Raw genomic sequence first — 18,045 nt, 5'->3', positions numbered from 1 at the left:
AAAACAAAGTTTTGCCCTTTTGAACTGGCCTTTAGTTCTCTTCTGGAGAAAGAGAACCATTTCCTTCATGAGGCCTTGCTTCAGTCTGGTATGATCAGACAGGTCCCTGAACATCCTTCTTTTCCTCCAAATTCTAAAGCACTTAAGGGCCCTCTGCACACCGCTTACAGATCCCTTTGAGCTGCTCTGCGGTTGCTGTAGAAACACGCTCTCACCCTCGCCAGGTAGGTAGTTTAAAGGTGCCCCACGGCAGAGGCATACTCTGCTTTATTTCTGTAATCCTGCCTACCTCAGGCTGGCCCCCGGCAGGGCAATTACAAGTGGCTATGAAGGAACACACACATTCATAATCTAAAACCTGGCAAGAACTGGTATTACCTCTGAAAGAGGGTAGCAGGTAGTTTCTGAAGGCACTCGATCTTGAGGTATTTCCTAAGCAGTTGTTTTATTCAACAGCATTAATCTGCAATGCCCACATAAAACCATTGTCCTCACAGTAAATTGATACAGATTGTGAAGACAAGAGACGTGCCACAGTTTCTAATGTATTCAGCTGAGCCTAAGAATTCTTCCAAAACTCATGGTTAACTTGAAAGTGTTTCTTTAAGCTGATAACATCAAGGTGAAGAGCACGGACTCTGAGCCCTGTTTCTGGTCAGAATCTGTGACCTCTGTGACTTTCTAGCTGCACAACCTGGACAAATGAGTCAACCTCAGTGTGATGGTTTCCTCTTCTGTAAAATGCAGGTAAGCCTCACAGACCTACTGTGAGGAGTAAAGGAATTTATAGGTGAGATGATAAAGACAAAGCCTGGAACCTGGAAAGCATGTTAACAAGTGTGAGCTGCTACTACTGGCATCATGATTATTATTAGAAATATTTTTCCTTGCTTATGTCATCTTATCTGAGTGGTTAACACACACACATACTCCAAAAACGCAAAGATAACTTGTATATTAATCACTAATCTGGTTTCATATAAACTTCCAGATTTAAGTTACTTTTTTATTTCTAGTTTTAATGAGATGTGATTGACATACATCACCGTGTAAGTTTAAGGTGTGCAGCGTAATAGTCTGACTTACATGTATTGTAATTACCACAATAAGTTTAGTTAACATCCATCATCTCATATAGATACAATTAAAAAACTTTTTTCCTCGTTAGGAGACTTACTCTCAGGATTTATTCTCTTAACAACTTTCCTATATATTAATAGATAGCAGAGTTCACTACAGTTCTCATGCTGTACATTACAATTCCCGAGTTTTGACAAGTGAAATGGAAAAGTTCCATTGGATTTAATCACAAGTCTTCCTCATACTCATTTTATAGCTTCAAGAAAATGGCTATTTCACAGCTCCAGGTCTGGTTTTCTCCTTAGTTCTCTGAAAGGATTTATTGAAAACCCCAAGTGGGCTGGAACATTCCTGCTGGTTACCTTTCAGGAGAGCAACTTTGTATGAGCACAGGGGATGTCCATTTGGTTTCAATTTTCGAAGACACAAGCACTTCATTGTACGGCAAATGGCAACATGCTCTCCATGATCCAAAGGCACATTGTTTTTGCTGTTTGATTTTTCTGTTCTAACTCTGTGATGATTAAGTTTCCTGTTCTCTATGACAAACACCTCTCATTTTACTGTCAGCGTGCAAACAAGTTATAGTTGCTATTAATTTTATTAAAAAATAAACACATTTTAAACATAGCATCACCAAGTTAATCTTCCAACTATTCAACTCAAATGCAAACCCACAAAATTTCTGGCTACAGTCATTTTTTTGCATTTATATATGGAAAATTACCAAGTATGAGATTCAGTTTTTGCCTAATTGAGTTTTTAACTTGGATTGAAAACTCTCCATGCATAACTTAGTTATTAAGCTTATGTGCACAGGTTAATAAAAGCTCAAAAAATGTCCTGTCTTTTCATGAAGACTAGGCAGACCTACTTTTCTCTCTTTAAGGCATGGCATTCTGTAGCATACAGTAAAGGGACTTCAAAAATATGTCACTCCTTGGTGGGATCACCTATATAAAAGAATCTCATCTTTTGCAATATATTCTGGGTATTGGCCTAATTTGTAGAAGTGCGTGTGCTTTAGGTTTTCTGGGATTTGAGCACCATGTGATAGAATTACACTACGAGCAGCCACTACTCAGAAAATTAGGTGAGCTCCACACTGTCCCTAGAAAGATGAGGACTGCAAAAGCCTGACAGTCTCAAACCCTGTCACTTCACAGAAGCTGAGGGAAGGTACATGACTAGCTCAGGCAGCTCCCTGGGGCCACAGCCCTGCCATAAGGTAGCGCTCCTCTCAACAAGCCCGGCTGCCAATGGCTATGGCCCTCCCGGCCGCCAGGCCACAGGGGCCCCTGATGCCTGAGCAGGAAAGGGGCTTCCCATCTGCAAATCTGTGAGCCTTGGACAGCAGCAGCAGTAAGGACCAAAGCTTTGATCTCACTTCTGCCCAACTCCCCAGACTGTGGCAACATCCCGAATAAGGTTTATTGCTTCTCCCAACGTCTTGAGCGCCTCTTACTGTTGTTCTCCCAGACTTCCTCTGGGGGTAGAAATGGAAATGTGTGCAAAGCCCCCTTCCTCCTCTTCCTCCTGGGCTTGCTCTTCACAACCCTCAATATCTGGGTGCACAAGCCCTGATTTATTTGGGCCTGGACCTAAATAAATCAACCTGTCTGCGTGTTATATAAGCTTCTCACATAACGGCTTCATAATAGGATTGGAAAATAAAACCTTAAAATCCTAAGGTGTAGACAGGTAAAAAGATCCCTAGGGGTTTCACTGGTTTTGTTAAGTTTCTGCAGAATGTTCTCACGTCTGAGGACATAGAAACTTTGAGGCACCTTCTCCCCTAGACCATTCAACAGCAGCCACTATTTTTATAAGGGAACTCACTTCTAAATCTATCTGACATGCCTTTCATTTGCTCAGTGCTATACCTGCTAAAATGAGGGGTGCCCCCTGCAGAGTGCTCTCAGTCAACTGGAATGGCCAGCAGGCTTTTTGTCTTGGACTCTTTGAAAGGGGCTGCCTTCCCCACTTCCTGTTCTGATTTTGTAACACAGAGAAATGCTAACCTCAGCCAAACTTAGGAAGACATTTAAGAGCTACTCTGGAAGCTCTCAAATTTTATAAATCTGCCTTCACTACTTCTAATATGCAAACCAATATAAACAACACTTGTATTAGAAAAATGTAACTCTGTAGTCACCTTCATATCCCCGAAGATTTTAACATGTTTATTTGACTGCGTTAGGTCTTAGCTGTGGCATGTGGGACCCAGTTCTCTGACCAGGGATCAAACCCCGGCCCCCTGCATTGGGAGTGTGGAGTCTTAGCCACTGGACCACCAAGGACATTCCTCCTTGAAGATTTTATAAAACACTTTTCAGTAAAATTCAAGAAGAACACTAGTCTCATTTTTGATAAGGGCACATCATGAAGGGAATGTATCACACAAGTATTATTGAGCACTTCACTGTTTGTAAAACATCTGAAAGTGAAATGATTCCTGTATGACTAGGGCCTGCTTGTATATGTAGACATGCCTGCCTCTGGAGAGCTTTTATGTCGGTTTATACACATCTCTCTCCCCAACTAGCCGTCAGCATTGCTCAAGGATCAGAGCTGTGTCTTGGACTTCTTTTTCTACCTTCTCTGTGCAAGATGCTGGACCACAAAAGACTAAACGCTTTCGTGACACAATGCACTAGTGTTCTAGAACCAAAACCTGCCTCTCTGAGACAGGTTCCTGATGGGACCGATGTAAATCTGAATAATTCACGAGCTGCTCTACAGCACAGCTGAGTTATTTGACTCTTACCAGAACTGGACACACGCCTGATCCTCTGGGGAGACACGGCCCGATCGGAGGTGAGATTTCTGCTGTCGCTATTCCGCCTCAAACAGGAAACAGAAGGCCCCACTCTGGCTTTCGGACCAGGTGTTTTCCTCAGAATGGAGGAGTTGGGTGTAGCTGGTTTCCCACCTGAGATGCTTGCAAGTTTGGAAGCGGAATCCTGTGGGAAAAAGAGGGAAGACGTCAGTCCAGGTCACGCCTTCCACTCCCACACCACCACTTCCTGATGGTGGTAGGTATGGGAAAGAAACAATTTCTGTCTAAACAGATACGCCCAGTGGATATTTTTCATTTTTACTATGAAGACATGTCCGCTCTTGATAGTTGACTCTCTGCTTCACCGTGATTGGCCTTGGTTCCCATCAGGGAAACTGCCCAAGGTGACTGGTGCCGCAAGTAAATTCAAGCTATAGCTTTCCATTCTTTCCCTAGAGTTCCTCTCCATGGTCTCCAGCCCCCATGATGCCATCTTTCACTGGTTTCTCCCACAGAGCTCTTTCCTGGATTCCCTTCTATCCGTCTGGTTATTCCTTCTCTGGGTTCTGTTCTTCTCTGCCTTTAAATGCTGGTCATCGCAAGTGTCCTAAACTTGGCCCTGGAAACTTTCTCACCATATACTCTCCCCAGATGACCCTGTCCACTCTTTTAACCACCACCAAGCCCTCATGTCTGAGTCGGCACTCTCCCCCGAGTTCCCCACATATTTAATTTCTTTCTTCATCTGCCTCACTTAGCATACTTCAGGTGCCTTGACCCAATAATGTTGGCAATAATCATATTATTGTTGTTTTTTAACTAATCAACATACAGCCCTTTTAAAATGAAAAGTAAGTTCAAAATGTACATATCAATTCATGATCCTAATAACCGTTCAGGATGTTTTAACCATACTCCATTTCATAGCCGAAGAACATGAAGCAGTTTCTAGAAATCAGGTGAATTTTACCCACCCATCTCAAAACCTAGCTTTTCTCATATTCACTACCATGTGCCCAGACACCTGACTTAGACAGTGAAAGCTGTCTCTAGAAGTCTCCTTTCTTAACTTCTGTATGTTTCTGTATCACCATTCCAACCACACACACAGAACACAGCAGACAGAGGCATAACCCAACCACCTTCAATTAAGTCAGACATTAACTTTACAAAAATGTAGAACAGTGCCAGTCTCTTCATTAAGTATTTTTGTTTTGGAAAATGTGGTTAGTTTTTAAAATGTTATATTAACACGCAACGGATTTATCTTTATTTCAAATGTATATACACTCTGGAAATGTCTTAATTTTAATGTTAAATGCCACAAATGCTGACAGATGTAGCCCCTGTCAGTCTGCCTGAGCACAGGCTGCCTCATTTCTGCGATGCCTGGAACCAGGTTCTGGTTTCCCCCGCCTCCAAAGCATCTCCCACTCCACTGCTCAGGGCATCTCTCAAAAGTCCAAACTGGGCCAGGAGGCTTCCCTAGGTCTCCTAGATAAAGTCAGCTCTTCTGAAAAAGGCCTCTGGGGTGTGGCGGTCCTGCCCTCCTCTTCACTGGTTCCTTACTGCCCGTGGTTCTGCATTCCCAGCCCCAGACATCCTCACTACCCTGCAACCCCCGCATGACAACACGCCTTCATCTTGGCACGTGTTATTCCTTCCACCCAGAATACCCTTCCAACTCATCCTCCATCTTCAAGCTTCAGCTGGTGATCCATGTGCTCTCCCTCCTAGAAGCCTTCCTTCCTGGATCTCTCTCCCCATCACCGCCACCAGCACAGCAGCCATACACACCCCCAGCTGAGAGCCTGACAGCCCATCTTTCTTTAGATTCTAATGCCCGCTGCACTAGACTCTAGGCTTGGCCAGGGGCTGGGTCTTTCCATCTCTATATCCCAACAATCACCACCATATGCAGCACACAGTGTGTGCTGGCTGCTCAGTTGTGTCCAACCCTTTGTGACTCCATGGACTGTAGCCCACCAGGCTCCCCTGTCCATGGGATTTTCCCAGCAAGAATACTGGAGTGGGTTGCCGTTCCCTTCTCCCAGGGATCTTCCCAACCCAGGGATCAAACCCATGTCTCTTGCACCGGCAGGTGGATTCTTTTACCACTGAGCCACTTGGGAAGCCCCCTAAGGCACACAGTGGGCACCCAATAAATGTACACATAGAAAGTGAGAGCCTGAGGTTTACTCCAAGAACAAATTTCAATACTGTATGCCATGGTTTATATTCTTCCATTACATAAAGAAAAATTGAGCCTCACAGAGACTAAGTAACTAGCCTGATGCCACTTTGCCAGTGAATGGATGGAGCTACCATGTAAAACCATGTCGATCTCCAAAATCGGTGATGTGAACCTCTGCGCTGCCTTTTCCCCAGCAGGACCCTTGCTTAGTAAGTCAGAAGTAGATAATTTCCCACAGAGCAATATAAAGCCCATGCTGATGATATCCACTATGTGAATTAAAAACTAACTTAAATAGGGCAATACACTAAGAGAACACTGGAAAGCAATGTACAGTTGGCCAAGAAAGCAAGCAAAGGACAAAAAATCTTCTCCAACCATTGTGAAACTGGCTAAGGTAATCCCCCCAGAGAAAAATGTTTAAAAAGTAACCCAAACTACTAACCAACTTACAAAGTAAATCTTTAACAAATTAGATTTGCTCTTTGCCTTTTAGAGCCAACATTCCTTGAAATTCTGAAAGCCCAGTGTGTGGAGCAGAAATGGCCAGGATTCAGGTCAGGAGACCTGAGTTTGAATCTCAGCTTTTACAACTCACCAGCTGTGTGTGTATTTTAAGTAACCTCTATGAATCCTTAAACTGTAGCTAAGAACTTGCCTGTTGTTACTGGAAAGAGTAAATGATAATGTATAAAGCACCTGAACATTCTGGAAAATTAAATGACATAATATATGTAAGAGCCTAGAGCAGAGGGTTTTGCCCAGAGCAGTCACTGAAGAAATATGTTTCCTTGCTTTTAGATAATTTCCCATTCCTTTCATCACACTATCACCAATATAAAACCTCTGTAATGTGTAGCTACACTCAAATGCATCAAATTAAAATCAAGTTCCTTCTGACATAGAACTTTTCTGAAGTTTCAGATAAGCCCTGACCAGCTTCCCTTGTGGCTGAGATAGTAAAGAATATGCCTGCAATGTAAGAGTCCAGGGTCTGATCCCTGGGTTGGGAAGATCTCCTGGAGAAGGGAATGACAACCCACTCCAGTATTCTTGCCTGGAGAATTCCATGGACAGAGGAGCCTGGTGGGCTACAGTCCTTGGGGTCACAGAGTCAGACATGATTGAGCGACTGACACTCACTCAAACAGCTGTGAAGTCGTAGGCAACCTAAGGATTTGGTAAACTCAAGGACTAATTCTGCTCAAGACCAACAGAGCACAGAGAAAACGCATATCCCTCCAGCACTGTCTCAGCATGGACCCAGGGCAGATCCAGAATCTTCAGGTACTGCCGAAGTAACCAAGAAACACAGGGGTCTGCCTACAACATGAGGAAAAGGCTCATTCATTCAGCTCTCTATAGCAGGTACAAAGCCTGTGGCCAGTGGCGGTTTGGCCAGCCCCTGCCCTGTGACACACAGAAATGTGTAAGCAGTGAATAGGGATATTGGAGAGAACTGCGCAAAAAACATTACCATGGGGGGAAAATGAGTTTGTAGTATTTGCCAGTAAGTAAATGTGTCAGTGCTAATTCAGATCCTGAAAGATGATGCTGTGAAAGTGCTGCACTCAATATGCCAGCGAATTTGGAAAACTCAGCAGTGGCCACAGGAAAAGGTCAGTTTTGATTTCAATCCCAAAGAAAGGCAATGCCAAAGAATGCTCAAACTACCGCACAATTGCACTCATCTCACATGTTAGTAAAGTAATGCTCAAAATTCTCCAAGCCAGGCTTCAGCAATACATGAACCATGAACTTCCTGATGTTCAAGCTGATTTTAGAAAAGGCAGAGGAACCAGAGATCAAATTGCCCACATCCGCTGGATCATGGAAAAAGCAAGAGAGTTCCAGAAAAACATCTATTTCTGCTTTCTTGACTATGCCAAAGTCTTTGACTGCGTGGATTACAATAAACTGTGGAAAATTCTGAAAGAGATGGGAATACCAGACCACCTGACCTGCCTCTTGAGAAATCTGTATGCAGGTCGGGAAGCAACAGTTAGAACTGGACATGGAACAACAGACTGGTTCCAAATAGGAAAAGGAGTATGTCAAGGCTGTATATTGTCACCCTGCTTATATAACTTCTATGCAGAGTACATCATGAGAAACACTGGACTGGAAGAAACACAAGCTGGAATCAAGATTGCTGGGAGAAATATCAATCACCTCAGATATGCAGATGACACCACCCTTATGGCAGAAAGTGAAGAGGAACTAAAAAGCCTCTTGATGAAAGTGAAAGAGAGTAAAAAAGTTAGCTTAAAGCTCAACATTCACAAAATGAAGATCGTGGCATCTGGTCCCATCACTTCATGGCAAATAGATGGGGAAACAGTAGAAACAGTGGCAGACTTTATTTTGGGGGGCTCCAAAATCACTGCAGATGGTGACTGCAGCCATGAAATTAAAAGACGCTTACTCCTTGGAAGAAAAGTTATGAACAACCTAGATAGCATGTTCAAAAGCAGAGACATTACTTTACCGACTAAGGTCTGTCTCTTCAAGGCTATGGTTTTTCCAGTAGTCACGTATGGATGTGAGAGTTGGACTGTGAAGAAGGCTGAGCGCCGAAGAATTGATGCTTTTGAACTGTGGTGTTGGAGAAGACTCTTGAGAGTCCCTTGGACTGCAAGGAGATCCAACCAGTCCATTCTGAAGGAGATCAGCCCTGGGATTTCTTTGAAAGGAATGATGCTAAAGCTGAAACTCCAGTACTTTGGCCACCTCATGCAAAGAACTGACTCATTGGAAAAGACTTTGATGCTGGGAGGGATTGGGGGCAGGAGGAGAAGGGGACAACAGAGGATGAGATGGCTGGATGGCATCACTGACTCAATGGGCATGAATCTGAATGAACTCTGGGAGTTGGTGATGGACAGGGAGGCCTGGCGTGCTGCGATTCATGGGGTCGCAAAGAGTCGGACACGACTGAGCGACTGAACTGAACTGAACTGAACTGAACTGAAATGTGTCAGTACTAAAAATATGGAAATCCTACTGCAAGATTTCTTTCTTTTTTTTTTTTTGCACGATTTCTAAGATGAAAAGTGCTTCTTCTCCAAGATACACTGGGATCCATTTGAACCAGATGATTCTATCACCTTATTTCTTTATCACATCATCAGCCTGAAAAACAGGATTTCCTTCTGCATGTGGAAAATAAAATGCTCACTTACATGATGCACGGATCAGAAAAGCTTTTCATTTCAAAATTACACAACCAATTTATAGTCAAAGCAAATGTTATTGAAAGAAACTTTATGCTAGGATTTGGGAGGCAGTTGGTGATCAATGCACAATTAAAAAGTCTCCCATAAATCAAGGAGGAATAATTCTATTGTTTTCATGTATATGTATCTAGAAATAGCAAACTAAGAATATTTCTTAGCATTACCACAGCGTATCATTTAATTTAGCAAAGTATCAAATTAAAAATTATATACAATGAGTTTCCTAAGTTTGACTTCAAAAGAAGTTAAAAAAATAAACACCTGAGTTTTGAAATAATGGACAGTCTCAGTAGTTCAGGCATCACTATGGTGTGCCATTCTTTTAAAAAAGATTTATTATAAAAGCTAAAGCATCTCTAAGCTGACCTAGCTCAAGACTATCTCTAACAGGACCTAAGAATTCCTGATGTACCCTGAAATGTGAAATTGTTAGTTGCTCAGTCATGTCCTATTCTTTGTGACCCCATGAACTGTGGCACACCAGGCTTCTCTGTCCACGGGATTCTCCAGGCGAGAATGCTGGAGTGGGTTGCTATGCCCTCCTCCAGGGCATCTTCCCAACCCAGGGATCAAACCCGTGGTCTCCTGCTTTGGCATACGGATTCTTTTCCATCTGAGCCAGTAGAGAAGCCCTGAAAACACTTACAACGGCCTTCCAACACTTCAAACCATACATGTTTCATTCCTTCAGACGGGAGGCCTTCACAGAGATGACTCACAGCTGCCTTCCTTCCCTGGCACCTGGCACCTGGCACCCACGTCCACTCTTGACCCACAGGACAGAAGCCCAAGAAAAGCCCTACGTGGGCTGAAAATGCATGCCCGTGCCCACTACCAAAAACAGGACCAAGGACAAACACACAGAGCGCAAGACTAGCCTCTGAAATGTGTCTAAAACTCCGAAATCTAGTTTCTTCACGCTCTAGGCAAACATTACATACACATTTAATGTCTACGGCTGAGTCCCTTTGCTGTCCGCCTGAAACTATCACAACATTGTTAACCAGCTATACTCAAATATAAAATTAAAAGTTTAAAATAAATAGATATATACATGTTTAAAGAAAAATAATCTTGAACTGCATGTGAATTCCTGTTTAAATCGAACACCCAAATATCTGCCAAGTGCCATAAAAAAATATTGCCTTTTCACCATACAAAATACAGTGGGTTTTCTTTTCGTATCAGGGTCCAATATATTAGGACAGCAAGAGATCTCAGACAGTTACTGGCCCAATCCTTTCATCTCTGTGTCTCAAAATACTACTTGGCCGAAGTTACATTAGCTGATCAGAGGCAGCATCCGGAATCCTCCTGTTCACCAGAGGGGGCTCCACTGCCCGGACTGGCTTCCTCAGAGGAGCCCAGGAGCTATTTTCATATTAACTCTGTTTACCAGCACTGCTGAGACATTTCTCAACTGTGGTCTGTTACAGTTCAAAGTTCATAAAAAATGTTTGTTTTTTTTAATAAATATAAAATCCAACCAGGTATCTAACTTCAAACAACTAATTACACGGAAACATTAAACTAACTTGTCCTTTCAACTTACTATTAAAAGGAATATTGATGCTCAAAATAAAATACTGAAATTAAGTTTTTTTTCCAATATGCATATTATCAATGAACACCCTAAAAAGTACTAAGAATTAAAATAATACCGCAATACCTGAAAGCAAATCTGCACACAGAGTTCAGCAATATTATTCACTATTAAAGGGGAACCAATTGCTAATTCACCCCACTGTTTCCACCCCCACTTCCTGAAGCAGGCAGAAATTTCACTTACCAAAAACAGAGAACCAAAGGCAGAGGTCTCACTCAGGATTTCCTTTTTTAGCTCCTGTTTTGCCACTGGTGTCCCATTTTCTTCTTCACCCTTCTTTTCAGGGCTAATCCTATCGACGTGGGAAGCAGAGGGCACTTCCAAGCCTTCTGTGCTTTCCATTTTCACAGGGAGCTCATCTTTGATCTGAAAAACCGCAGCCACGGACCCAGTCTCACACGCTGGATTGGAAGAACTTGCTTTGTCAACATCTTCCTGATTTGATTTCATGGCAGATGTTGTTCTTGGATGCTTCTTGTGTGAAGCATTTTTAGAATGAGTTGTAACATGCACAGCCTGGCTCGTAATGAGTTTATTAAACTGCTGCTTATGCGTCTTGTTTATTGGAATTTCTGCTTTGGGGTCTGCATTCAAGTCATATGTTGCTGTTTTGCTTAAACCCGTTGACTGTCTTGAGGAAGACACTGATGAGGGAGACGAGGCACCAGTTAACTGAGGTCTGGGCGCAGCCTTTGATAGAGCAGGGTCCTTGGGCTGCAACACGGGTCTGGATACAACTTTTGCTTTAATGTTCTTGAAGTTTGGTCTTGGGTAACTTATAATTTTGGTTTTTCGAACTTTGCTGCCTAGGGGGCTATTTGCTTTGGTGGTAGATTTTCCTAGGTTAAGTTTTGACACAATCATTGGTGCTGCCTTCAAATTTGGTAAACATCGGGGCTCTCGATTACTCGTCTGCACTTTGCTACATTTCTCCAAGCCTTCAACAGGTGAGACAGAAAAGGTTGTGTTCATGGGTTCAAGGACTGGTGTGGACATGCAAATTCTGTTATCTGTACTGATGACCATATCATCTGCATTCCAAGTCAGCTCAAGTAGTGACGCTTCCTTTTGTCCTGGCGGGCTATTTGGTATCAGTTCTATGGTACGATTTTGGGTTCCCAAATGCTTTTCATTGGAGGCAGTTGGTGTGTCTTTAGTCACAGTGACTTGGTGTTTTGGGCCCAGCACTTGGGTTTTGCTTTTATTAACAGCTGGCACCAGTAAAGGGCATTCATCATCTATAAGACAATTGGACACTGTTTCTTTTACATTTTGGCCCATTTCCTTTTGCCCATATGAGCTCCATGAATGTGTCTCCCTATTTGGTTCATCTTTAGATGGACAAAAGAACTCTTGTGATACAGACCCACTGGGAGCATCCATGCCATCAGAAACTTGTGTTAGAGCTTGTATCTCCTTTTCTCTGCCTCGTCTTTGCTGTGCTCCATCTGGGTACTCACTGGCGACCTTTCCCAAAGAATGGTGGCACTGATTTTCGGTATCTGGAACAACAACATCAATTTGCATCACCATGTCAGAAAATACTGCGTAAGTTGTGTCCTGGGCCTGTGATGCTGCAGGTTGAGAATTTTCAAAGCTCTCTCGATCACAACTTGTTTCTCTTACATGTATCTTATCAGAATGGGAAGATGGAAGAATGGAAGAGGATAAAGATGTATTTATGCTTCTCGTGTTGGTTGGCTGCAGGCTTGCAGTGGTAGGCAAAGACTGACTTTTTCCAGTGGTATCGTGTGTTACGAAGGTACAGTTAACATTATCCACTTTTATATCAAAAGTCTGGTTGAGCAGTAAGGCAGTAGGATTGTCTGTACAGTTCAAATCATCATTGTTAGTTTTCCATACACAAGTTAGAGATGTCTCAACACTCTGGTTCAACGATCCTAGGGAATGACAACTGCTATGCAAATATTTGGGTTCCGCTGTATTTACAACCTGTGCAAAAGATGGACACGTGGCATCCGTGTGCACCTCTAATGCCTCCTCACTGATGAAATTACTTGAAGACTTTTGGTGATCGTGTACTTCAACACACTGAGGGTTTAAAGAAATGTTTTCACCAATGTCCACATCAGAGCCAGTTTCATAGTCACCCACCATGCCATCTGGGTCGGCGCAATGCCAGCTCACATTATTGGTTGCAGCGTTTTGGGTAGGTGGTGGTTTTCGGTTGCGTGCATATGTGTTTCCATTTTTATCACAGATAAACAAGGATTGCAATTCATCTTCTGTCTTGCCATCTGAATTATCATCATTCATCCTGAGTATTAACTTTAAACCTCTGACGATTTATTTCTTTTTTAAGTCCTTTCAAATGAGAGGGAAGGAAAATTTGTCTTCGGTTTTTCAGCACAGTTGAAAGTTTCTCAGTCGAAGATGCTTTGCAGTGGAAATGGTTTGTTGTTTCCTGGAAGAAACAAAATGTTTCACATTCAAGTGAACATTAGAAAAATCAACGAGTCATTATTTGATTAATTTCAATTGCCTTATTTTTACATTTCAAACCTGCAATTAAGGACATAGGTAATTAAGATATTAGCTACAGACTCAACCTCTTTTCAAACACCGTTTTTCATTTGAGGAAATGGGCAAAACGGAAGACAGAGGCAAGATGCTGTTTAAACTGTCCCCTCCCTAACTCATCGCAGTAGAGAAGGATGCCAAATCTGACAATAGATTTTCTTTCTTTTTGGTTGACAGAGTTGACCACTGGTTCTAATTTGCCTAGGATGGTCCCAATTTATGCTTTTTGTCCCAACATAATTATAAAGAATGCCCTTTTCACTTTCAGAAGGGCCCCCTACTGTCTCCTTGGAGGGTGATTATCAGATAGACTAGGCAGGCACAGCAAAAACAGGCTGAATGTTGATGAAGACTCAGGGCACCAGTATTTCTCTTTCCCCTGCTTTCAGTGTGAATCTCAAACATAATGCACTTCAAAATTGAAAACAAAAGCCACTGATTCTTCATAGTTAAAGTGGTATTCTATTGGAAGTACCAAAAAATGTTAAACTGAGTTACTGCATGACACAGCAAATCTACTCTGACATATCTACTAAAAAGAAAAATTTATGTTCAAAAATTTATACACAATAGTACACGATTTGTAAAAGAAACATTCACAACAGCCCAAAAGTGAAAGCAAGCCACAGGTCTACTAACTGGTAAACAGATAACAAAATGTTATATATCCATGCAATGAAATATATTTTTCAGCAAGAGAAAGGAGTGGAGTATTGATTGGTATGTGCTACAACATGGAATCAATGTTAAGACTTCAAATATTATAAACAAAAGATAGTATAAGCAAAAATTACACAGTATAAGAAGCCAGTCACAAAAGACTACATATGATGTGACTCTATTTCCATGACATGTCCAGAACAGGCAAATCTATAGAAAGCAGATGGGTGGTTCTCTAGGGCTAAGGGGCAGGAGGGAAGAGAATGAGGAGCGGCTGCTAACTGGAGCGTGTTTCTTTTTGAAAGTAATGAAAATGCTACAAACGTTAAGACTGTGGTGATGGCCGCAAAGGGCTCTAAGTACACTAAAACAATTCAATTGAATGCTAAAAAAAAAATCGTTAAAAACAACCCATGAAAGCTTTCAAATTCAAGGATTTTCTAAATAACTAAAACCTTATGCTTTCGGTTAAACTGAAGTGCTTAAGAAAGGGCCAAATATTTAAGCTAAGACTGCAAATAAGTCACACAGATAGACATTTGTTTGAACTGACTTGCTCATCTCGGTAGGTACTGTCAGTTGGGTATCATGGTGCTGTTCTGAAGAAATAAAATATCCATCAGGGGAAAACAATGACATTCTGTAACCTAGAAAATTGTAAATTAAGAGCAGATCTCATTTTTCTAACTTTCAATCTTTCCTCTGTATTCAAACATACTTCAGTGACCTAAATACAACCAGGACAATAGCAACAAGGGAAGAACGGAAACAATCAGCATCTCCACTAACAGGGCTCTGTGTTTCTTGCCATGAATGCTGAAACCAGCCTCTACTGGGGGCACGAAGAAAGGCCTCAGTGTTTAGCTCAACAGCACACATGTCCGTGCACACCAACACACGGAACCGAGACTCTGATCTCAGAATAAGCGCTATGTAACTCATATACTAACAGAAACAGAAGGAGAATTCTATAGAAAATACAATTTTCTATACTAATATAAAATGCAAATGTCTTTTTTCCCCCCACTGTAGCTCCTTAATTAGAAAATAAATTACTAAAATAATAGATTTGGGGGCAGCACCTTAATAAAAGATTTTATGAAACACAAGTGAACATTTTTAATCCTCAAGTATAAAACAGGTTCAAGCTAAATGAAAAGGGAAGTCCATGTATTCATATTTTAGCTTTGTGTGTGTGGGGGGGGGGGGGTTGATTTCACAAAGCACTAAATATGCTGAAACTTTATGCTTCCATGAAGGCCAATACTCATTTAAGAAACCCTGGTATAAGCAGATGGGAGTGCCACAAACAGCATTGAACACAAATCATAGAAGTTATTTGTCTATATAAACAGATTCATTAAAGTCAACTGATGGAAGTTTCACTTCCTGAGCTCCCTCTTCCAAAGTATATAAAATATGATTTAAAAATTGCAAAAGAATAAAGAAAATGGTTTGTATGTCAAAACATCTCAAATTATTTCTAAAATAAATGTACAAAGGATAATTTACACCACTTCGCTGCTGTTTAGTCACTAAGTCGTGTCCGACCCCGTGGACTGTAGCCCCGCCAGGCGTCTCTTTCCATGGAATTTCCTAGGCGAGAATACTGGCTTGGGTAGCCACTTCCTTCTCCAGGGGATCTTCCAGATCCAGGGACTGAACCTACATCTGCTGCATTGACAGGCGGATTCTTTTCCACTGAGCCACCAGGGAAGCCCTAATTTACAACACGAGTTACATGTCATTCTCTATTTAGGTTGTTTCTAGTTTTATTATTAAATATTATTTACTTATAAATAGCACTGGACTAACTATTTTTGCTGTTCCCACTGTTTGTCACTGTTTCCCCATCTGTTTGCCATGAATTGATGGGAAACAATGGAAACAGGGACAGACTTTGTTTTGGGGGGCTCCAAATTCACTGCAGATGGTGACAGCAGCCATGAAATTAAAAGACCCTTGCTCCTTGGAAGGAAAGCTATGACCAACCTAGATAGCTTATTAAAAAGCAGAGACATTACTTTGCCAACAAAGTAATGTCCATCTAGTCAAAGCTATGGCTTTTCCAGTATCATGTATGGATGTGAGAGTTGAACCATAAAGAAAGCTGAGCACCAAAGAACTGATGCTTTTGAACTGTGGTGTTGGAGAAGATTCTCGAGAGTCCCTTGAACTGCAAGGAGAGCCAATCAGTCAATCCTAAAGGAAATCAGTCCTGAATATTCATTGGAAGGACTGATGCTGAAGCTGAAACTCCAATACTTTGGCCACCTGACGGGAAGAACTGACTCATTTGAAAAGACCCTGATGCTGGGAAAGATTGAAGGCAGAGGAGAAGGGGACGACAGAGGATGATATGGTTGGAAGGCATCACCATCTCAATGGACGTGAATTTGAGTAAACTCTGGGAGTTGGTGATGGACAGGGAGGCCAGGAGTGCTGCGGTCCATGGAATCGCAAAGAGCAACACAACTGAGCGACTGAACTGAACTGAAATATTTTTGTAATCTTTGACTACCTGTTATTGCTTCCTTTGGAAAAACTTCCTGAGAACAACAGCATTACTGAGTCAAAGGATATAACTTTTTAGGGCTCTTGATATAGTCTGTCAAATCATTAATCTTAAAAAAAGGCAGATTATTAATAACATATATATTAATATGCATATATAACCTGAGTTGTCTTTTAAAGCTTGTGTGTTTTGCTCAGCATTGTCTCCCCAAGATTTTCCCGTGTTACTGGAATACTAAAATATTTCTAACAGTTGTGAAATTCCACTAAAGGTAAGATTAAATTTTTTAGATTTATAAGTCAGTAGATTACAAAGACTAATAGGAAAATTAAGAACCCATCAATTCTTATATGACTGTTCAGCACACTTGGGTATATGCTTTTTTAAATTCATAGATACAAAAAAAAATCTCAAAGTCAGTGAACAAAGCTATCAAAAAAAAATAATAATAAATACCACAGGGAGTTCCCTGGCCAGTGGTTAGGACTGCTATGGCTCTGGGTTCAATTCCTGGTCAAGGAACTAAGATCCTGGAAGGCACGCAGTGAGGGAAAAAAAACCAACCCACCACACCTCCCTAAAAAAGAAGCCACAAAGAATGGATTCAGAAGAAATACTTTAGGAAAATTTTGGTATGAAATCAACTTACTGACATCTTTCGTACTTTAGACTTCCCTGGTGGCTCAGATGGTAAAAGCACCTGCGTACAATGCAGGAGACCTGGGTTCGATCCCTGGGATGGGAAGATCCCCTGGAGAAGAAAATGGCAACCCACTCCAATATTCTTGCCTGGAAAATTCCAAGGACAGAGGAGCCTGGTAGGCTACAGTCCATGGGGTTGCAAAGAGTCACTGAGCAACTTCACTTTACTTCATTTTTCCTACTTTTAGATAAGAACAGATAACAGCAGATAAGAGTAAAGAATTAGAGGTACAGAGATGTGAATACCACACAGATTCTGCAGTAAGCTTATCAGCTTCAGGATTAGTTGGAAGATTAACCTCAACATTCACTAAAGAAAAAAATAGCTTCAAGACATCACCACTAAGGAGCTACAGCCCTGGGCAGGAGAGAGTTGACCAGCCTTCCCTCAGGAATTTTGTAAAAAAAAAAAAAGTTAGCCTTGTTGTATTATGGCCAGTTTCATTCCCTTCCTGCCTTAGGAAGAGCGGCACTGACATATACCCACTACCACGTGTGAAACAAACAGCTGGTGGGAAGCTCCTCTGGAGCACAGGGAGCCCAGCTCTGTGATGACCTAGAGGGGTGGGATGGGGCGGGGTGCAGGAGAGAGGCTCAAAAGGGAGGGGATATACTCATAACCTGTATCTGATTCACTTTGACGTACAGCAGAAACACAACATTGGAAAACAATTATACTCCAACTTAAAAAAGAATAAGAGGACTTCACTGACGGTCCAGTGGTTACAGAAT

The 18,045-nt window shown here is 41.8% G+C and overlaps 1 protein-coding gene across 8 annotated transcripts in view; it reads right to left on the bottom strand.

Moving 5' to 3' along the window:
* Nucleotides 1–18,045, bottom strand: part of MTUS1 (microtubule associated scaffold protein 1) — a 190,561-nt gene that overhangs the window by 113,301 nt on the left and 59,215 nt on the right. For all 8 annotated transcript variants that reach the window (XM_069573316.1, XM_069573322.1, XM_069573320.1 and 5 more), the window contains exons 2-3: nucleotides 11,079–13,320; nucleotides 3,848–4,043 (exon numbers count right to left, since the gene is read on the bottom strand). In XM_069573316.1, the coding sequence (XP_069429417.1) occupies nucleotides 3,848–4,043; nucleotides 11,079–13,172 (2,290 nt within the window). In that variant the 5' untranslated portion in view covers nucleotides 13,173–13,320. The remainder of the gene's footprint in view (nucleotides 1–3,847; nucleotides 4,044–11,078; nucleotides 13,321–18,045) is intronic.

Source organism: Ovis canadensis, chromosome 26 (genome assembly GCF_042477335.2).
Source record: "Ovis canadensis isolate MfBH-ARS-UI-01 breed Bighorn chromosome 26, ARS-UI_OviCan_v2, whole genome shotgun sequence".
Classification (NCBI taxonomy): Eukaryota; Metazoa; Chordata; class Mammalia; order Artiodactyla; family Bovidae; genus Ovis; species Ovis canadensis.
This window is presented reverse-complemented; position numbering and strand designations above follow the sequence as displayed.